Source organism: Mesoplodon densirostris, chromosome 2 (assembly GCF_025265405.1).
Source record: "Mesoplodon densirostris isolate mMesDen1 chromosome 2, mMesDen1 primary haplotype, whole genome shotgun sequence".
Classification (NCBI taxonomy): domain Eukaryota; kingdom Metazoa; phylum Chordata; class Mammalia; order Artiodactyla; family Ziphiidae; genus Mesoplodon; species Mesoplodon densirostris.
In genome coordinates, this window is record NC_082662.1 from 152,764,320 (window position 1) to 152,787,004 (window position 22,685).

The window sequence follows — 22,685 nt, forward strand, 5'->3', positions numbered from 1 at the left end:
AAACTCCTTGTCTTTGCAGATTAGCTCTGAGTTGAGGCACTCCTTCAAACTAAGCCAGGCTGCCTACAACCCTGCCTTAGTTTTCACCTCCTGCTTGCACAGGGCCCAGTGATCGGCCAGAAGCACAAGCTTAAGGTCTTTACAGGTCTGAGTATGCATCCATCCCTGAGATTGTGCATTTTACTGTAGATTCCCCCGTATGTAAAGTAGCTCTTATTTCCCCAAGAATCTTCCTCCTCAGCCTCCTCATTTGTAGGCTTTTCCTTGCCCTTCCTTCATCCTTTGTCCCAGGTAGCTTTGGGTAGAGTATGTCTTTAAATGCTTTCATCAGATGCTACTTATAAAGCTGCTCCATCCTGAGGGAGGTGAAACAAAGGTCAGTTTCTTTGCCAGTCCCTCTCCTGAGATACTGATCATCAGACAGGTCAAAATGCACGGTCACAATTTTTTGAGAATAAGGTCCCTATTTCCCCCACCCCTCACCCATCCCAGTGCCAGCAAGCCACATCAGAAATACGGGCTGTTGCTATTCACTCAACTGCTGCCAGTCTGGAGAATGGGATATGGTAGGCAAGTAAGTAAAAACACCAGAACACTTTCTGAATTTTAACAACCTCTTCATCTAGCACTCCTTGGCTGCTATGTTTAATTAGATTTCAGAGTTACAAAAAACATTGATTCTGTCATTTTTTGCCAATTTGTTTGCTTCAGAAGAACTAATTCTTGGAGCTCTTTACTCCACTATTTCCAGGATGTCACCTCTTTCTTCTTTCTCTCTGCTCTCTCCTTCCTGAATGCATTGATACTCAATTCTGTCTTATCTTAAATAACAAAACAATATCTTCCCTAACTACATCTTTGTCTCTTCCCTTGCAGAGCCAAACTTCTTGAAATATTTGGCTTCACTTGTCTTTACTTCTTTCCCATTCATGCCTCTACTCACTGTGATCTGGTTTCTGCCTCCAGAGTATCAGTGAAAATGCTCTTGTGGTCATGTGGGACCAAGCTGTGGCTAAATGCAGTAGGGACTACCATCTCTTTTAATCTTTCAGCATTTGACATGATCAACTACTTCCTCCTTTCATGACATCTTGATCTGATTTTCTTACCACCTCTTTGGCCACTCCTCAGTTTTCTTTGTAATATCTTGTTTTTGCCTATCCTTTAAATGTTATTCCTCAGTGTTCTGTACAAGGGTGCTACCTTTTCCTTTTTATACATTCTTATAGCTAATCTCACCCATTCCCATGCTTGAATTTTCATACAAGTAAACAATTCTAGGATCTTTATACCTTGTCAGATTTCAGTCCTGTATTCTAGATCCTTATATAGATGGTCTACCGGGTATCTCTGAGTGACTCCACTGGTACCTCAAATTAACTGGCACCAAAATTAAACTCATTATCTTCCCCCATCAAACATTTTTCTCATGTTTCCTGTTTCAGTGAATAAGGCAAATATAAATGATGGGAATTCCCTAGCAGTCCAGTGGTTAGGACTCTGTGCTTCCACTGCAGGCGGCACGGGTTTGATTCCTGGTCGGGGAACAAATATCCTGCAAGCCATACACATGGCACAGCAAAAAAAAATTTTTTTTAATATATATATATAAATGAGATGTATTCTAGAGTTCTTCCAAAGTATTTACAGAGGTAGTCCTTGTACTGTCTGTTACAGAAGTATTTAGAGTATGTAAGATGTAATACAAGCACAAATGACTGTATTGGTTTGCTGATTTAGTGAGGATTTTTAAGAGTTTCATATATATATCTGGAAAAAAATGTTCACTCCTGCTTATCAAAGAAAATTAAAATGAGGCAGTGAGCCTATTAAAACGGCAAATATTTTTATACATTTAAAAGATACCCCATGCTGATGAGCTTGCAGAAAAGTGAGTTCTCAGACCAAGTTTCAATTGGTTAAACTTTCTTGGAGGGTGGTTTAGCAATATGTATCCAAGAGGCTTAAAATGTTTTATACCTTTTGACTTAGTAATTCTCAATTTAGTTTATACTAAAGAAATAACTAGAGATGTGCATGATTTATTTGTGGTAGTATTTTTGTAATATTGAAAAAAATTGTAAGCTATCTAAATGAGGGTAAGAAAATCATATTATGACACACCTGTATGATGTATTATTATGTAACTCATAAAAATTAGGCTTTGGAGACACAGACGTAGAGGACAAACATATGGACACCAAGGGGGTAAGGGGGTGGGTGGGATGAACTGGGAGATTGGGATTGACATATATACACTAGTATGTATAAAATAGATAACTAATGAGAACCTGCATGTAGCACAGGGAACTCCACCTCACTTCGCTGTACAGCAGAAACTAACACAACATTGTAAAACTATACCCTCCCAATTAAAAAAAAAAAATTTAGGTTTTGAAAAAATATTTAAAGACATGGGGAAATGTGATATAATGAAATGAGAAAAATCAGGATTCAAAACCATATGCATCTATGGTATGATATATTGGTATTATGAATAAATGAATATATGCATGGGAAAAAGAAGGAAATATCTATATAAATATAATTTATTTAGGTTAAAATTTCCATTTTTGTTATGCTTTGTTTCATTTTGTTTTTTATAATAAGTGCCTCTTATATAATAAGAAAAACGATATATGAATGATGATGCCATTTCTATTGGGATAAAAGAATAGGCATTTTTTCAGAGTATATTTTTAGTTATCAGATTTTATTTTTAAAGTTCCTCATTCTTCATGGCACTAATAATGAAGTTCTTTCCCCTTTCCTACTCCCAGTGCAAAGTTCTGCTACTTTTTTGATTTTAGTTCTAGAATCTTTAATATATAAATTTTTGTTGGTTTACCAAAATTTTAGAGTCGGTTTGAGTTAAAACAAAGTAGTAGTTTCCAGTAGGAAAGAGATCTGATGTCATCAAGACCTAGATCTAAAACTTAGCTTCACCACCCACTAACTCTGTGTCCGTGGGCAAATCATTTACTCTGAGTTTCAATTTCTTAACATTACAAGGGTATAATAATACTTTACCTCAAAGAACTGTTGTGAGGCTTAGGAGGTAATATGTAAAGGTCAAAATATGACTTCTGCCTGTATTTAATAGCTGTAAAATTACTAGTGATTGTAATCATTCACTACTGAATGTTAATTGTAATGAGAAAATCTCTTTTCATCATTCCTTAATTGATGGACTGATACTTTGAGCATTTAATGAACATAAATACATAGAGTATTTACAGTGCACTAACTATACAAAGTAAGTCTTTGGGAAAAGCACGTGTTACCAATGAGTTAACTGATTAAAATGACCTGTTTCAGTCTGACCTATTGTTTTCTTTTTTTCAGGTAAAGGGACTTATCTTCGGACACACTTCTCCAACAGCATGATGATTTGGATTTGGCTTTGGATAGTTGTTATAGTGGAGATACAGTAGTTATTTTTCCAGAATATCGAGCTGTAAATCTTGCTTCATTGACTGATGACATCGTTATAAAGGGTTAGCAAGGCATCCTTTGCAATTTTTTAACAGCAATGTATGCTGGAAAAACTGTATATTATAAACATGGTTAATCAGATTACTAGAAATTAGAACAGGGTTTTGTTTCACAAAAATCCCTTATGTGCTTTTTACAATTAAGATTTTCTCACCTGTTCAGTAGTATATTATCTGTACAGGTGACCTCGTTTGGACATACTGTACCAGAGCAAATCAATCAATGAGACTACTTTTTCCCCCATGATAATGTAGCACTACAAGCAGATTCTAAATAAATAATCAAAATAAAAAAAAATCAGTTCACAATATCTTCTATTAGCTCTATATTTTTACCTAAACTACTTTTTTCTCCTGTCTCCACAGCACTTCATAGCACTCCAGTAGGAAAACCTAAATGTAAGGCTATATTAAAATATGCTCAGCATTTTCTCAAGAAGTTTAATTCACATGCAAACTCACTAAAATAGAAATAAAGAGCAGAGTTTACTAAATTTCTTTTAGGTTCTGAACGTATTTAGTGACTTTAATTTTGACCTTTTAAAGTAAGGTTATTCCCCTTGTCTAGCCAAAAAGAAAAGACAGATGACTTAAACTTTGCTATCAATTCAAAAACTGAGCAACATTTTCACTAGATTTTGATGACTGTAATCAGTTATATTTTGCTGAACTATATGGGTAATAAGGATCATACTTGTAATTTTAAAAATTGGTAGTCTTCTTAAAGATCCAACCCCTTATTTTTGGATTGTTTAGATGATTGCTCAGACTACTCTAGAGCAAAATTATGGATATGATTACATTAATCTTGTAACCTAATTCAAGTCTCTGCCTGTCTTTTTCGTTATGATAATTTATAATGGTTTTGAAACCAGGTTTTGGTAAGATACTTTTTGTATCTTACACATTTTGTAGATGACTGCTCACTATATAATATAGGGAAATATATAGTGGAAGGAGTATGTTGAATTAGTACCATGGGTACATTTAGATTGATTATAAACCCAGATTCTTCCATCATGGCATCAAAATAAGATATGCATTCACAGGCTCTGGGAATTAGCACGTGGACATCTTTGAGGAGGCATTATTCTGCTCACCACTTGTCTTAACCAATTTTCTAGGTCAAGGGAAGACAAATCCTAATTCTACTCCTCAAATGGGATTTAAGAAGTTTCCTCTACCAGGACCAACCAATGCATAGCTTTTATACATTTAAAAGAGATTCTAAATTAGAACAATGGCATATGCCCTGAGAAAACCATAATTCAAACCATAATTCAAAAAGAAAACCACAATGTCCACTGCAGCACTATTTACAATAGCCAGGACATGGAAGCAACCTAAATGCCCCATCGACAGATGAATGGATAAAGAAGATGTGGCACATATGTACAATGGAATAGTACTCAGCCATAAAAAGAAATGAAACTGAGTTATTTGTAGTGAGGTGGGTGGACCTCTGTCATACAGAGTGAAGTAAGTCAGAAAGAGAAAAACAAATACTGTATGCTAATGCATATATATGAAATTTAAAAAAAAATGGTACTGATGAACCTGGTGGCAGGGCAGGAATAAAAACACAGGCGTAGAGAATGGACTTGAGGATGGGGGTGGGGGGTGTGGGGGCGGAGCTGGGGTGAAGTGAGAGTGGCACGGACATATACACGCTATCACATGTAAAACAGATAGCTGGTGGGAAGCAGCAGCATAGCACAGGGAGATCAGCTCGGTGCTTTGCAACAACCTAGAGGGGTGGGATAGGAAAGGTGGGAGGGAGATGAAAGAGGGAGGGGATATGGGGATATATGTATGCATATGGCTGATTCACTTTGTTGTACAACAGAAACTAACACCATTGTGAGGCAATTATACTCCAATAAAGATGTATAAAAATAAGAGATTCTAATTTAGAACCTAGAGGTGGTTCCATATTTCTGCTCTGTCCTTCCCATTCGTGCACATATCTGGCTTGCCTACTGGACAGTAATTTTGTAGTATAGGCATTGGGTCTCAGTAACCATTATATTCCCCACTGTGCTGTGCATTCCAAGTAATAACTGCTAACAGTTTAAAAAGAATGCTACCAATGAGTCTCTGCTTATGCAAAAGACTGAAATGAGATTTACAATCTAGGACTTTTAAGGATATTTCATCACAGTTGCTGGGGATGGAAATGTTAGGATTCTGGAGGTGAGGACTAGACAAATCAAGATTAGAAGAGTGGCCTTGGTGTGGAATGAAAAGGGATGAATTAGAACCCCTTTCTGCCTTTTTGTAAGGAACTGGCAGTAGGAGTGGAGATTTCCTTTGCTCCGCTGCAATGCCAGTAACAGCTATGGTAAAGTCTCAATTGAAGAAAAGAATGGGAACTATAATGCTAGAGCCTCTTGTCAGTTTATTAGAAGCAGTGAAAGTGGCAGGTGGCTACAAACCAAGGGACTGAGGCACTCTTCAGCAGCACAAGGTACAGAGAAGTTGCTAATATAATAAGAGCACTTCCCTGGTGGTTCAGTGGTTAAGAATCTATGCTTCCACTGCAGGGGGCATGGGTTCAATCCCTGGTCAGGGAACTTAGATCCCACATGCTGCCCGGCATGGCCAAAAAAAAAAAAAAAAAAGAAGCAAGTTACTATTCTTTGTGAGACACCCAAGATGCATGTTATCTTATAGATTTAACAGTTATATCAGAAAGCAATAAACTTGAGTACAGGGGTCTACTTCTTCCAAAGTATTAAAGTAGAAAATGAGAAAATTATACAAATATACTGTATTTTCAGTGACTGAACTAAATTAGCCATTCTTAAACTGAAGTACACGCTCCAAGAGTCTGTGAACTACCTGAAATTTTAAGTAAAACACTTTGTGTACATGCTCTTTGCTGGAGAGAGTCCATAACTTTCATACTCTCAAAGGAGCCTCTCAGTCACCAAAAGCTTAAGCCAACTGAACTAGGTAGTATTTAAGTTTCCTTTTTCATATTCTTTAGTATTACTCAATTGAGGCCTAAAACAGCTTTTAACAAAACGTGTTGCTTTGTCTACAGAATACTCTGATTTGTTCTGTAGAAAATTCAGGCAACTTTATATCATTATTTTAATACTAAACATTATGCCATGTGTTTTTTGGTAATTTGATATTTTTCAGATTTTGCAGTTGCACAAGATAGATTTACTTTATTTCCTAATAAAATTCTGAAGCCATTGGCAGGTATCATCAGAATACTAGGTTAATTTGGAAATGCTTAGAACAACTACTAATGCTCTATAACTTAGAGTTTGTTTAGGTCAGCAGGTTAACCTAAGCCTCTTATGCTTCCTATTATTTTTAAAAGAGCTAAAATTTTCAATTCATTAAGTTAAAATTACTATAGTATTAAAAATAACCACCAAGTATATATTTCACATTTTTTACAGATTAACATGAAAAGTATTATACAGGTTTACCAGTTGAGAAACATTAAAATACTGGATTTGTAGCCAAATCCTTTGCTGCCTTTACCTTAAATTTATTTCTGTTTGAAAGAAATATGCAATTTCAAAGTCTTGAAATTTCTGAAAGACTCCCCCATTAAGGTTAATCTCAGTTGGAGATACAGATTTGAGAGTCTGTAAATGACTTAATCAGCTTATCAACAGTAACTGCTAAAGGTGATCTAAAGAACATATGTATAATGAGGAGAGGATTTTGAAAAGGACATTAACACAAAATATAAGTTGCCCAAGATTATTCACGTGTCAGCAGCATTAAGACATGAGCTCAGTTCTGTCTCATCCAAAAACTTTGTAACCTCTACTATACTGTGCTATTTCTGAAATTAGAAATGTGAAAATTCATTGGAAACTATATAAAGTGTTATAAGCGTATAAACATCTCCACTAAAATAAACTAGCTTAACAAATATCCCTTGAAATACATGTTAATGTAGAGTTACTTGTCAAATATCTAAACTTTATGCACTGGTGAAGCTTCTTTGCCTAAATATAATCTTTATTCAAGGGTTACATAGATTAATTTTTAATTCTTACTAAAATTTTAAAATAATTTTTACATTGGAAACTAAAAAGAAAAGAGAACGCTGACCTTGGTCTTAGATTTTTCAAAGACAAAGCTTGGGAAAAAGTAAAAATGTTCAGCCTTAGGTCAAAAGTTTTATTCAGATACAGAGGCCCACGTCAATTGTGTACTGGCCAGTATTTACTGCAAGAATAACAACTGCATTTCAAGGTTATTTATTCTAACTACTGTAAGTAATAACATCTATTGGTGTACTTGTGAAACGAAGTACAGTTTTTCCTCTGATGTTTAAAACTAACAGATGTAATTAAGTGCCATTGTAAAATTTTTCTAATGTGTAAGATCAACAATTACTACATGGCCAGTATTCAATGTAATATTTTATTTCTACTGTATTAAACTAAAGTCAAGAAAATATCAAGTTAACTTTAAAGGCAAATCTTTACTCCTTAAAGAAAAAATACAAACTGTAGTACTTTTATAATAGAGGATGATATTTTACATAATATAAACAAAATCACTAATATACCTAAATGTTTAGTTTCCTTAAAACTACGACAAACCACAGAATGGGTGGAAAATGGGTTTACTTATTGGCAGCACATAAACAACTTGGGAAAATGGGCAGCATGCATTATCTTACCTGTCTGTACACAGGCACTGACACTCGCAAGCTTTAATAGCCACCGCCTCCTCTTCCTTGTCCAAAGTAGCCGCTCCCATAGCCCCCTCTGCCAGCTCCTCGCTGGGACCCCCCAGACCCTCTGTAGCCTCCCCCTGGGCCACCTCCATAGCCACCTCGGGAAGCCCCTCTATAGCCTCCCCGGTAGGAGCTGGAGCCTGCCCCATAGCCACTGCCACCGTAGCCTCCACCACCCCCATAGCCTCCACCGCCATAACTTGAACCTCCCCTTCTATATCCACTTCCATTGTCGTATCGAGCCATCTTGGGAGGACGTGGACCATCTCCATACCTAGCAAGAGCACAAAACCACCACTTTAGCAAAGCATCCTTAGTACTTCTCAACTAGTCACAAAATATAAACATTCAGTCACATTCGAAAATTTAATGCATAAAGGGAATGAAGCCAAAGGCACAAATACTGAATACATCATAGATAGGTTAAATATTAAAATGAGTTAATATCAGAAAAGCACTTAACACAGTGTGGCACACCCTAAGTACTATGTTCCATTAGTTTAAAGTAGTTAACTCAGTTACAGGCAAAATGGGAAGCCAGAATCCATAAAGCACACAGCACTTCTATACATTAAGATAACAGTTTATAACCAAATGCAGTAAGCAAATCTTGATGGGGAGATTAAAGAATAGTTTTGAGTGACTAAAACAAATTTTAATGGTTGTATATTAGATATTGTTATTGTAACACATTTTGGGGTGTGAACTAGTATTGTTTACGCTATGTTCTCAAAAGATACATGAAGAATACTGATGTAAAATGCAACTTAATCACCAACGATTAAGCAAAAGAAGTGTGTAATATTTATATGAAAGCAAGTGTCACAAAATGCTGACAATCAGTGAAACCTAGGAGACCATATAGGAGTTCACTGTACTGCTGTTCTGCCCTGCAGGCATCAAGTATTTCCAAAGAAAAAGGTGTGGGCAAAGAAACTTTCTGAAGGTGAAAAAAACTGAAGCAGATAAAACATTTTAAGAATTAAGAGAAACTTCATACTCTTTTTAAGATATCCACGTTCTTGTATTTCCCTAAGATAAACCCTGATGCTTTTCATTTGAAGAATGAATTTAACACCTCATCATTTTTTCTTTGGAGATGGCAAAGCAGTACTGTGAGAAGAGGACTGTCTGGGGTCTTTCGCTTTCCTGTCATGTGACCTATCCTGGGCTCTATATGTACTTTAAAGATCTCTTTCTATCTCTAGCACGCACTGGTGTAATAGATCATTAACACAAAAGTAACACCCTTTTTTCTGAGTGTGCTAACCAGAACTAGACTTCATATTCAGCATTTGTCTAGAACTGTAACTCAAATAACAAGGCCCCTATTAACTAACTGTGGGAATTTTAGGCCAGTGTAAGATTACTGTACTCTGCTTAGTTCAAAGAGAAGTTACTGTGGTACTCACCGTGTACTGCCAATCATAAGGTTGATACCAGCAGCTGAGGGCCTAGAGATTTGGCGGATTGTGTTTAGCATACGTTCATTAACGGGGTCCAACTGGCTGATGATATCAGGCTGCTTGGTTACTTCAACAACCAGAGCCTCCATGGCTGCCCGGAGAGCAGTGATACAGGCAGCAGCTTCATGAGATATTTGCAGTCTGATCCTAAAATAGAGAAAAATGATTAAAAATGAGAGAGGTGGCACACATAGAAAAAGACTATTATCTTTCAATTTCACACATGGCAAGAGATGGGATAAATTTAACTTCTTTCCAAGTACCAATACTTTCAACTAATGTAATGGCCCCAGAATTAGGCAAACACAGGTAGGAATAATAATCTAAGGTAACTTCTTGAAATTCGCTGCTAGCTATTGGCAGGAGTTGTGAACCACAAAGTCTATCGAGCAAAATACTCTGAACAATACAGATCACTCAGCCTCCAACAAAAGAATGAAATAAGACACTAAGATTGTTAGTTTTGCAAGTTTTCAAGAATATGACTGAGCCTACTAACCATTCGTTATATTCTATCAAGTGCTTACTACCCACTCACCACTAGTCTCTAAGTACTATAAAGTATACAGAAAAAAGAGGTACCCAAGCTCCAATCAGACTCTAATTCCTTAGTGTAGTATTCATGGCAGTGGATGCGGCTCCAATGCCTAATGCATCTGCTTCTGCTGGTATAGTCAATTTAAGACTTTACTACCAACTGTGAACCATACTCCTAAGATAGGCAACTCACCAAGAAAAGACAGTGTTAGAAAGCACCTCATTTGTGCCATCAAATTTTGCCATGTTTCACAAATTAAGTTAGATTAGCAGCTGAATCCCATTACATTTTAATTTAAGAATTCAGTTGAGTTCACATATGAAAATCCATACCAGTCATCTACAAGCACAATCTGTCCATCAGATTGGACTTTCTTGGAGGCAAAGAGAAGCAGCTGCAAGGGGGTGACTAAGGTCATGCCTTTAGCAGAGATGGCCCGGGTTCGAATCTGAAGACAGAGAAAGAGGCAAGAGGAAACAGTTGACATTCCAACTGTCAATCAACTACCATATAATGATAATGAACTATGCTTTGAAAATTAAAACTCATGTTCCCACTGCACATTAATAAGTAAAGATAATTTGGATTTTAAATGTAAACTTTTCTAAACTAATCTTTTCTTACCTTTTCACCAAAAACAAAGAAGGGAGATGGGTACTTCATGTCTTGGCTGCTAAAAGGACAATTAACAGATGATTTGTGGATAAGCGCATTACGCCCTTCAGTGGTGAGAATCTTTCTCTTTTCCTTATGATAGCACACATTGGGGTACACGCCAAAGGCCAGGAGAGAGATAACAACATCCAGATTATTGTCTGGTCCAGTGTTAGTAAACACTTGTGTCAATAAACACTCTGTTAAAAGGAGATTAAAAAAAAAAATCAGGTATCTGGCTAATCCTCACATTGCATGTATTTACCAGAATTAGATGACAATTAGAAGAATTAACTCATCCTCCACCCTCCTTTTTCAAATAACCTAACTTCCTCTCTTCTCAGAACTCTTGCACTCAGATTAAGTGCAAGGAGAAATTCTGCTGAGTAGCCATAATAAGAAAATTAAAATGTCTGTATTCTCTTATAGACTCAATAAAATATAAGCTTGGAGTAAGTATTTTTTAAAAATCCCCCAATAACCATCTACTCTCAGAATAAGAGCTAGACTGATATGACCACAGTGTTCCATATGCTCTTTTTAAAAAGCTGTTCCTTCTACAGAAGATGGAATAACAACTTAAGAGGAACCCACGAGAAGGTGGTGGATGTCTTCACCCAAACTATGCTTTAGGCACATGGAAAGTACGATGGTAAGAAAGCGGATACACTTTGTTCTAAAAACCTGAATCCTAGTCTTATAAACTTCCTGAGTCTGGACACGTAACTTAAGCTTCTGTGTCAGTTTCCTCATCTATAAAATGGGGTAGTAATATATGCATCTCAGGACTGTTGTGAAGAGTCTATCACACAAAAATGTTTTTCTCTTTTCCTTTGATTTTGGTTAAAAAGCTACGAATTGGGAAATCCCTGGTGGCACAGTGGTTAAGAATCCGCCTGCCTAGGCTTCCCTGGTGGCGCAGTGGTTGAGAATCTGCCTGCCAATGCAGGGGACACAGGTTCGAGCCCTGGTCTGGGAAGATCCCACATGCCGCGGAGCAACTAGGCCCGTGAGCCACAACTACTAGGCCTGCGTATCTGGAGCTTGTGCTCCGCAACAAGAGAGGCCGCGACAGTGAGAGGCCCACGCACTGCGATGAAGAGTGGCCCCCGCCACTCACCGCAACTAGAGAAAGCCCTCGCACAGAAACAAAGACCCAACAGAGCCATACATACATACATACATAAATTAAATAAAAAAAAAAAAAAAAAAAAAGAATCCGCCTGCCAATGCAGGGGGTACGGGTTCGATCCTGATCTGGGAAGATCGCACATGCCACGGAGCACCTAAGCCCGTGCGCCACAACTACTGAGCCTGTGCTCTAGAGCCCGCGAGCCACAACTACTGAAGCCCGCGTGCCTAGAGCCCGTGCTCCGCAACAAGAGAAGCCACTGCAATGAGAAGCCCACGCACCGCAAGGAAGAGTAGCCCCCACCTGCCACAACTAGAGAAAGCCTGCGTGCAGCAACGAAGATGCAAAACAGCTAAAATAAAAAATTTTTTTTAAAAAATGAAAAATTTAGTCAGTTTACAACAGAAGAGAATTACTTTAGTTATCTAGATACTGCCCAACTACCTTCTGTCTCTCAACTAAACAGCTGTTTCTGGTTATGTGTTCCAATTTTCAATGTTTCAGGAAATAACTCTGTCTCTTAATCTAATTGGAGAAAAGTACAATAGTTCAAATTCACACAAGAAATGAACAGCTGGATTACTATTCCTATACCACATATCAAAGTCCTCTGTAATTGTCCACTAAAACCTTATTTAAAGCCAATTAAAATTTAACACAGTAGAGTTTACTTCACATCTAAAACTGAACAGATGGGCAAATTAATAAATCACCTCACAAACCACTACTTGAGGTATTTCAACAATCTGTTCATTCAAAAGGTGCTAAAAGCTAGACCTGTGTTCTTCACAAGTGGATGGATTTAAAAATCCTCCCATCTAGGGCTTCCCTAGTGGTGCAATGGTTGAGAGTCCGCCTGCCGATGCAGGGGACACGAGTTTGTGCCCCGGTCCGGGAAGATCCCACATGCCGCGGAGCGGCTGGGCCCGTGAGCCATGGCCACTGAACCTGCGCATCCGGAGCCTGTGCTCCGCAACGGGAGAGGCCACAACAGTGAGAGGCCCGTGTACCGCAAAAAAAAAAAAAAAAAAAAATCCTCCCATCTAAAAGAGTGAATATGTGTATAACTGATTCACTCTGCTGTACAGCAGAAACAAACACAACATTGTAAATCAACTATACTCCAATAAAAATTAGTAAAAAACAAAAACAAAAAGTCCTCCCAAAGTAGCAAAATTCTCAAAAGGTCTATTAATCACCTCTACTAAATTACAACTTGAACATTATAACCTTTTGCATCCTGTAAAAGACTGAATTAATGTGAAAAACTGATTATCACCAGAGTTCAAAGAACTAAGAAATAGTCAGGAACATAGAAAAAGCAAAGAGTTTAATGTTTGAAGCTAAAATATACTGCACTGTCAATGTGCATGTATTACATTAAGATTACTTCAGATATGTCTTAAGAATGTGAGAATCTTACCTTCTGGAAATCCAGAATTAATCAGAATCTCTTTGAGCTGAACTTTGGCTTCCCAGGTCATTCTAAGTGTAGCCATATTGAGTCTTTTGTGCTCACAAAAACGTATCTCTGCTTCTTCTCCACCCATTCTAAAACAAATAGGTTGTTAAGAGTCATTCCCAAAGCCTAAAGAACTAGATACAGTTCACCCAAATCTTATAACTCTCCTCTTTCAAGCCCATACCTAGCATCATCCCAAGCTTGGAATACTGATAAAAGGGCCACATGATCAGAAAATCTGTTTCCAGCAAAATTTCGATGGATATAACCCAGTCGCTTTCCTTCACTGATGAAAGGCTCCGGAAAGCAGGTGGCAGCAGAGATGGTACAAACAGCATCTCCCACACTGAAACAGACAGGAAAATTCAGTCTAGATCACATTCTTGTTCCAGCAACTTGGGCAGTATTGTCAACTGTGGGTCAGTTTTTATTGGCTATGATATTGCTTAGCACTGAAACTGGCTGAACAAAAAGAATTTTACAGCTGCTCTCCAGAGGTAAAAAGGGAAAAAAATAATGAGTTCTGATATAATGGAAGCATATTTTCCATAAACTGACCAAGTATTATATTTTTCCTTTAACATTCTCCCTCATCTTACAAAATCTCTTAATCTTCAAAACCTTCTAATAACATATACCTGTTTTCCTAATCTTTCTCTTTCAAGGAAAACTACTTAACCTACTTAATAACTGCACTTCTCTTTTGAGAAGTCTGTGCTCTTTCCCCCCAGAAGTTGGGCCCAGGTGTCCATCCATTGGAACTGTTTGTTCTTCTCGTTTCACACTTTTCTCCGTATCTAAAGTATGCCACTTCTCTACTGAAGAACATTTAGTTTTTTCTTCTATTCGAGCCCATCCTGTTTTTATTGGGAGGGGGATAAAATTCTACAACTGTTTCACCATTTAACTATCAGCAATAAAACAAAGCACTTACTAGAAAATACACCCCATTATCATCATTTTGCCAAAACGAGGCTCAATGGGGAGTTTAGCCAGGATTCGTCCCAGAGGAGTCAACTCATCATTGGTATCTAATGCATCAAGCTCTGTGGGGAGATATTTCTTTGTGAGCAGAAACAGTAATGAACACCCCTTTAACCTAGGCAAAGATGAAACATTTGTTTATAGATTAGGGTTCAGATACTGCACTTAAGTTTTCCTCAACTGTCAAGCCAACTGCCAACACCATGCTCATAGCCAACAATTCTCTTCACTCAAAAACAGAACAAAACCAAATTCTAGGGCACCTAACATGAAGAAGGTACTAGAATTAGGCCCTGCAGCCTGTAAAGTTGAGTACAGTCCATGAGAAGTCTGTAAATACAGTAATAACTGTAATAGCAGCATAAACAGCTACATGCTCTAACAAGTCTGATAGCATCTGTTGATAATTTCTAGAAAGAAATGAAATCTGGAGAATAAAAGTCTAAAGTTCACATAGCAGGTGAGTGTGACATTCAAAATTCAAATTCAGATCCCCCTGGACTCCAACGCCCTTATTTTTTTCCACCATACTACACTGCCTCTGTAAGTGTGATAAGAAAATATAAACAGATGTTCTATGAAATGTACATAAAACACTGTGGGTATCATGAATAATTCACGTTCTGATCATTAACCACTGGTTAAGAGATAACGTGTGCCTTTTCTCCATTTTTCCCCCCAAATAAGACTCACATCATCCCTTTCTTACCTTATGTTGCTCGTTTTATATACTAACCGCACTAAGTACATTAAGCGACACTGGAAGCTTTGTTATCACAGCCCTGTGGGCTATATCCTCTTCTGGACTCATTGGTTAAGTGTTACTTGCCAGGACAGGACAGATGGTATAATTAGCATGTGTTCGGCAGGTCTGTATTTGCAGGTACCTCTAAGTGTGTGCTCTGCTTCAATCACAGCGTCCAAAGGCGGAGGTTCAATTGCCTTGGCCAGGAATTGGCCAATTCCTCCCAGACGCAGAAGTTTTATGCTCAAAGCAATTTCATGCAATGGTGTTCGGAACATCTCCGGGGTCATGTGGGTTTCGAGTCTAAGAGAAAATAAGCATAAAATAACCATCTCCTCTTGTGTACACAGTTTATTTAACAAAAACTTCACAGAGAGAGAATCAGGAATACATAGAGCTGCCCTTCCCTCATCCTTTTACAATTACAAGAACGTTTTGTATTTACTACAAAGACTCTCTGGACAAGACCCTCTTAAGTGGTTGAGTAGTGGCTTAAAGTAGTGACTTTACCCCTATAGCTTGAAGGCATTTTCAACTGAGTGAAGGAGGATGAAAAATTATCCCAAATCTCTAATGTTATTACCCCCACCCATGGCTTCTTCAGGTCTGGTTTTTGACAAACATAGGTTAAAAATGGTAGCGAGACCTGTGGGGGATGCAGGCTAATTCTAGTATCTCCCTGCTACCTCTTCCCCCGCTTCCTGGTCTGTATAAATTTAGTGCCACTGGAAAGGGTCTTACAGATTATCTAACCCTTTAAATTTTCAGTAATAAAAACTATTAATATAAATATTAACAACAATAATAATAGCTAACATTTACTGAGAGTTTACTACATGCCAAGTATTGTTCTCAGTATTTTCCATTACTGACTCACTTAATTCCGCAAACAAATCCTACGGGATTAGTATTGTGTTACCTTCCTTTTTCAACTGAGGAAAGAGACGTAGAAAGGTTAAGTAACTTAATCTCATTTTGTAGAATGGGGAAACAAAGGCCTAAAGAGTGTAAATGTTTAAGATTATGTGATACATTAGGCACAAACAGTATTAAAATCCAGGTCTCTACGTTTCCAATTCAGGCTTATTCTATATAAACTATTCATAATGAAGATTCATAGGAACCATTTAGAGGTGAATTCCAACATTGCTGGTAAGACCTAGATCAGCTTTAATCAGGTTTACATAGATGCATATAGCATATCTATTCCTTATCCTACAGAGAAAAGAACAAAAATCCCTTATAGATCTATTCATGCTGTTAACTAATTAGGAGCTGGTTTTACTCTAATATTAGAGTATAGTACTTGTTTATTCAGGTCAAGGGACAAGCCAACCTTTAAAAAGAACTAAGTGTCTTCCAAATGTTGCAGCCAGTCTCCTGCATTAACTTCTGATGCTCAAATAAACCAACATTTGTAATTACTAGGGAGCCATATGTTACCAGTATAAAAGCAAATCAAAGCTTTGACCTTTCTTCAGTGTGCTATATATATCTGGTCACCTAAATTAGTCTGTCCCACAATTCTTCATTGTGGTACACACACAAACACACCTCCTAACTCTACCTTTATTATCAACTGGTTAAAGCTAATGTACACCACACTGATTTCCGGAAACATACAACTAAATACATAACTTAAGCCTATAATTCAGAGAGAGAAGTATTTTTTATTTTTTAAATTGGGGGGTGAGGTGGGAGGCAAGGAATAATGACTTTATTTGGAAAGCTAGCAAACTGAGAAGATGGTGAGCTCGCACCCCAGAGGAAGTATTTTTTAAACCAATTGGTCTCATCCACAAACATTCTCCAAAAGGATCTGTGGTATAAACAGAAACGGACAAGGTATTAACAGACTTGGATTTCAGTCCTGGAGAAGTCAGCTAAGCTTCTTAAGCTTTGGCTTCCTTACCTAAATAATGCCCTCTGTTTCTCAGGCACATAAGGAGGATCATATGACAGAGGTGATGTGCTAATGGGGGGGGTAGGGGAGGGTGTCTATAAATACAAAAGTATTGTTATTTTAAAGTTATTTTTCAGAAAAGTTAACCATTCCATAAATATCAGTAATCCCAAAGTGATAAAGATGTGTGGTGTGGAAAACATATGTTATGCTTTTAAAAGGTTATTAGTAAATAGTAAATCGGTATCAAACATGCCACCATTGATAATTTCTGATTTCATCCTTACCACAATCTCACTACCTAAGCTAAGTTTCCTCCAATTAACTGGAAGCACTTATGTTCTGAATTAAGTTTATGTCAGGGCAGAGAGGTGTGGGGAGGGGTGTGTGTGTAAAAGGCTAAAAAAAAAAAAAATCCCCCAAAAACCAACTTCATTCTTTACTCAAGAATTGGTCTTACCTCTCAAAACGAGCTCGGCTACAGAGGTGAAAGCAGAATCCAGGCCGTACACGGCCAGCTCGTCCTTTCCGCTGCTCGAGGTTTGTTTTGGATGCCCAAACTGTAGCATAATTGGTCATATTGTTGTGAGCAGTGAACAGCTTCACTTTTTGCCTAAATAGGAAAGAGCAGTTAATTCTAAAACTCACGTGTACTATCAATACGTAACTATTACATTTCCACTAAGTGGCAGACGCTTTCCAGTCATGCCTACTTGCAATGTCTGTCTGTGAACAGCACCGATAAGAATTTGACTCTGCACTCTTTTAGGCTGCCAACCTGCTAGGAGGCAATATAATATACATGTGCCACTTACCAGCTGGATGATCTTGGCCAAGTTACTAATCTTTCTGTGCCTCATTTTCCTCATCTGAAAACGAGTATAATACTATCACCTACCTTGCAGTGTTTTTTATTTATAAACATTATGTGAATTAATGAACATATAGCACTTAAACAGGACCTGGCACGTGCAGGTAAGTGAGTGATAATTATTCAAAGCCAACTCTATTCCGAAGTTCAGTTTAACTTTTAGGCAATCTATGATCTAAAGGCTATGTGCTAAACTGGAACATGTGGCACTTCTGATGACCTCACCAAGTGGTGTTGGCATGGTCCTCTTGAACCCCTAAGCAACCTCAGAATTTGTCAATGTTACACATAGGCAGCTGGCACTAAATGACTGGGATTGGCACAAAGGAGGGGCATGCTATTCGCCACTCTCTAAAGTGGGCATTGGCAAATCTTCAATTGCCAGGAAAGGCTTAGGGACTTCACAGAGAAGACATGAGGCACAAACTGGTTAGACAGAACAAAGTTTCGACGTTTCTGTCCTCTCTGTGTATCAATTAGCATGTAATTACTTTACCTATACACAATGTCTCCCTGTGTATTTCCCAGGGTATCTCATACCAAATATGAAGTCTTAATTCTTAAGTAGTGTCCTACAAATAGGACACTGGTCATGAGGTAAATATTGGACATCTTTATACACCAAAGAGCATGCCATTGTATGGCAGTGGTCAGTGGAAACACCCAATGGGAAATGAGCAAAACACCAGCAGACAAGAATAAGTGGGAAGCAGTCAGAAGTTAGTGTTAAGCTTCGTCACTTTCTACCGTAACTGATATGACGATCAACACCAAGAATCATTAATTACACTATAACTCAGTATATACAGATGCAGCACAGTAATTCTGACAGTAAGAGAACACAAGAGTTTAAAAATAAGGTGTTTTTGATTCTGTTAACTGATTCTAGACATTACATGGAGTATTCTAAAGGCAATGGGTTCCTTGGGAACTTACTTGCAGGAGTCAATGACATAAACAACATCATTTATGGTAATGCTTGTCTCAGCAATATTTGTGGACAAAATAACCTGTGAAGAAATGGTATTAAGAAAAATTACACTTCAGAAAATATTCTATTATGTACTTAAAAGGAATGGTCTGCTTATGTAACAAATGACAACAGAATTACAGAAATCTTCAAATAAATCACTCATTGACTGGATAACTGAAAAACCTACTAAGCTCATGAAGAAAGAACCCCTTTTTTCTTCCTCAATTCAGACGGATTACAATTTTTTTGGATAGCTCTTTGAAGGTCTGTAATAGTTGTCTAATATCTACGTTGCTTCCAACCCCGTAACTGTAATGTCTACTACTTACCTTGGTTACTCCATCTGGTACTGGATCAAATACTTTGCGCTGTTCCTCTCGAGGAATCTGAGAATGCAGAGGTAGAATCTGATACCTATGGCTTCCTATAAAAATATGGAAAAGTTAAGGTCTAAAAATAGGAGCCGAGTTTAAAACTTTTCTACATTATGCATGTTTTTAATCAAAAATTGATACGACACTAAATTTTGTTTTCACATATTGGCTAGGGTGCAAGCAAAATCATTCATTTTTCACTCAAATAGTTGAGAATTCAAAGAAGACTCATACCAAAATGTGGATTCATTTCCAAATGCTTCTGCATAGTATAAATCAAATTCCAGCCAGGCAGAAAAACCAACACAGCTCCAGGAACATTGAGGGTCTCGATGTACTTAAGTAGAGCCTCGATGAGTTCAAAAGGAGTTTCTTTCTCATTCAGTTGAGCCATGCTCATCTTTGTTTCTGGACCATATTCATCACCACAGATCAGGTTGCAATTTGCCTGCAAAAAACAGGGAGACATATTTTGGACTGTCTCCATTAGTACAGCTCATGAGTTAAGTCTCCTACATTTGTTCTTAATGTTCACATGACACCTAATATCCTTATTGATTCTAGCTGATTAGTCATATCTGGCATATAGAAGAAATTTAATTTTCAAAAACCACTGCATGGTGACATACTGAATTTTTCTACTGACCAATACTTCCCATAGGACATGATTAAAATTCAAGCACAAACGCTTAAATTTGACTCTAAAATTTCTAATGGCTCCTTCTACCAAGCTTATTTCTCTCTTATGACTATAAACTCTTGGTTTTTCAAAAATATTTTCCTTACTGATTAATAAACTGCTCCTATGATCCTCTCTTTGTATCAATTATCATATAATTATATATACACAATATCTTCCTGTGTAATTCCCAGGCTCACTCATACCGGCAGACAGGGTATTTGATCACCTCATCTACATCTGAAATAGGGTGGTCTATATTTTCCAAAAAGCCTGCCTGAGAACCAATGATAAACCAAACCTTCAGTAATGAGAAATGAAGTTGTTAACAATTGATTTTTCCCCCCAAGAAACTTTCTAATTCATCGGATTTGAGGATATAATTCATAATATAATTCATTTATATCCTCAAATCTGATTAAAAATACCCAATCCTAGGTTATGTTTATCATATTCTGCATTGCTGGCTGCCTTGTAGCATTCATTCTGTTCATGTTTCCAGATTCAAGATGCATTTTTAAATATCATTGGTCCAACTCTGAAGCACTACGAAATAAGTGTCACTTTTCTTTCCTGTTTCTTAGGAAATCCCTCATCATCCCCCACTTTAATACTCTCTCCATCTGCTAATGTCATTACCATACAGTCTCTGTAACTTAGGACTGTAGCTGCTGTTGCTTAAACTTTATTGTACATATGGGTCACCCGGAGGTCTTGTTAAAGTGTGGATTCTGATTTAGGAGATCTGGGGTGGGGCACAAGATTCCACCTCTCTACCAGTTTCCCAGGTGCTGTGGCTCATGGAAAACACTCTGAGCAGCAAAGCCTTACAAAATGGGAGTTATTAAATATCTTACTCCTTCCTCTTTTTTTTTAACCTTTATGCGAGAGATGATTTAACTCATGGTATGAAAAGCGCTTTTCACTGAACATGGAATTCTTTGGAGTGAAATGTATCAATTAATTCAAAGACAGACATTACAGTCAATTTTTAGTTTTTTTTTGTAATGCTAACTCATTGCACGTTTTTACTAAAATCATTCCCTGCAATAACCATTTTGCCCACAATGAAAATTCTTCATGAAATTCACTTACATCATCATCTTCACCACTATCATCATCCTTATCCTTCTTCTTCTTGTCCTTTGGTGGAGGAATGAAGTGGGTCATCTGAATACAGTCTTCCAAAAAATATTCTGCCAGGACAATCCAGTCAGGTAAGTACTATCAACTTGCAGAATGGAGCAGTCTTTAAAACTCATTTTCTAATTCATAATTCAAAACTACCTTCATACCCTTCAATCTGATTCTTCACACCTGCCAAGAAACTTCAGTGTCAATAACCTCTTTTTCCAATCAAACTCAGTGTTTCTATCTCTTGGACCTTGGAGGAGGGTGAGGTATCTCTTATACATGTTCCCACAAAGCCAGTCAGGATATCCGCTATATACAATATTCAATCAAACATTCATGGAATGCATATTGTGCTCTATGTTGTACACTCCCACAGTGTGGGTGTTATATATGGAAATTACTATCAGTACAATAATATACCATAGTCCATCCTTCCTCTATCAGGATATACAGATAAAAATAGGTTCCTTTTAGTTATTATTCTTAAAAAAGGACTTCAATGTGAAGGTTGGAACATCTACTGATCAATTATGCTCCTGACGTTCTTTGAAGTGTTCAGAAGTGTTTCAGAAGTATCTCATAATCTAAACACTTCCCCTCTATACCCTTAGAGCCCCAAAGTACCATTCTCATCTCATTATATCAAAGGTACATACTATCAACATGACTCATCACTGATGATATTAAACTTGATCAACCTGAGGTAGTGTTTGCCAAGTTAACTCCATCGTTAAGTGACTCATTTCCCCCTTTCCATACTCTACTCTTTGGAAGCAAGTCATTAAGCACAGCACACACTAAAGGAGTTAAGCATCACTTTTCTGAGGTAAGAGAGAGTATCTACATAATTTTTTTCTAGTTCTTCCATATCACAGCTTTATTACCCACTTATTTATTCAACCACCATATAAATTTATGGGTACCTATTTTATGCTTCAGATTATAATCCAATACTACGTTTTCTACTTTTTTGTTCCAACTATTCCATTTTTGGCCACTGAGAGTTTTCATGTTGACTCCTACGTCCCTTTATCCCCTTCACTGTTTTTTTAAAGCACTTCCTTACTTTCTGTCACTATAAGATGTTTCAGGCTCATCTTGTATATTCCCTGCCTCAGCTTCAGAATCAGTCATTTCTTCAAGGGCATCTGGTTCCCTTAACTGGAGAATGGTATTGGAAACATGATCTGGGTGTTGGGCATGATCCTTGCTACTGGGATGTCATTACTTCTAGGCCAGCTCAGCAGACAGAGCTAGGAAATATATCTATGTATGCTAATCCATGGATCCATACACATGTATATTTAGTTTTGTATCTTTCCATTTCTATCTAAACACGAGTTCTTACTAATGTCTCCAACTGTAATCCAGTACCACAGGGTTCATTCAAGCCTTCCCTCATACTTACCTGTAACCTCCCACTCCAGCAGTAAACCTGGTTCCCACCATCTGTCATCCATTTAATTATTTTTTCAATGCCAGTATGCATGCAAAGCAGTTGCAGGATTATTAACCTGTACCCTCATGAGATATGAGTGCACTGACTTTTATCTCAGAGC

General features: G+C 37.5%; 1 protein-coding gene across 2 annotated transcripts in view; it reads right to left on the reverse strand.

The window, feature by feature from the left end:
• Positions 1 to 8,081: 8,081 nt before the first annotated feature.
• DHX9 (DExH-box helicase 9) overlaps positions 8,082 to 22,685 on the reverse strand; it is a 51,010-nt gene continuing 36,406 nt past the window's right edge. For both annotated transcript variants that reach the window (XM_060091162.1, XM_060091163.1), the window contains 13 exons: positions 21,088 to 21,188; positions 19,548 to 19,761; positions 19,269 to 19,363; positions 18,903 to 18,976; positions 17,556 to 17,708; positions 15,335 to 15,495; positions 14,398 to 14,509; positions 13,648 to 13,809; positions 13,425 to 13,552; positions 10,840 to 11,069; positions 10,548 to 10,663; positions 9,624 to 9,824; positions 8,082 to 8,485 (listed from right to left, as the gene is read on the reverse strand). In XM_060091162.1, coding sequence (XP_059947145.1) covers positions 8,188 to 8,485; positions 9,624 to 9,824; positions 10,548 to 10,663; positions 10,840 to 11,069; positions 13,425 to 13,552; positions 13,648 to 13,809; positions 14,398 to 14,509; positions 15,335 to 15,495; positions 17,556 to 17,708; positions 18,903 to 18,976; positions 19,269 to 19,363; positions 19,548 to 19,761; positions 21,088 to 21,188 — 2,045 coding nt within the window. In that variant the 3' untranslated portion in view covers positions 8,082 to 8,187. The remainder of the gene's footprint in view (positions 8,486 to 9,623; positions 9,825 to 10,547; positions 10,664 to 10,839; positions 11,070 to 13,424; positions 13,553 to 13,647; positions 13,810 to 14,397; positions 14,510 to 15,334; positions 15,496 to 17,555; positions 17,709 to 18,902; positions 18,977 to 19,268; positions 19,364 to 19,547; positions 19,762 to 21,087; positions 21,189 to 22,685) is intronic.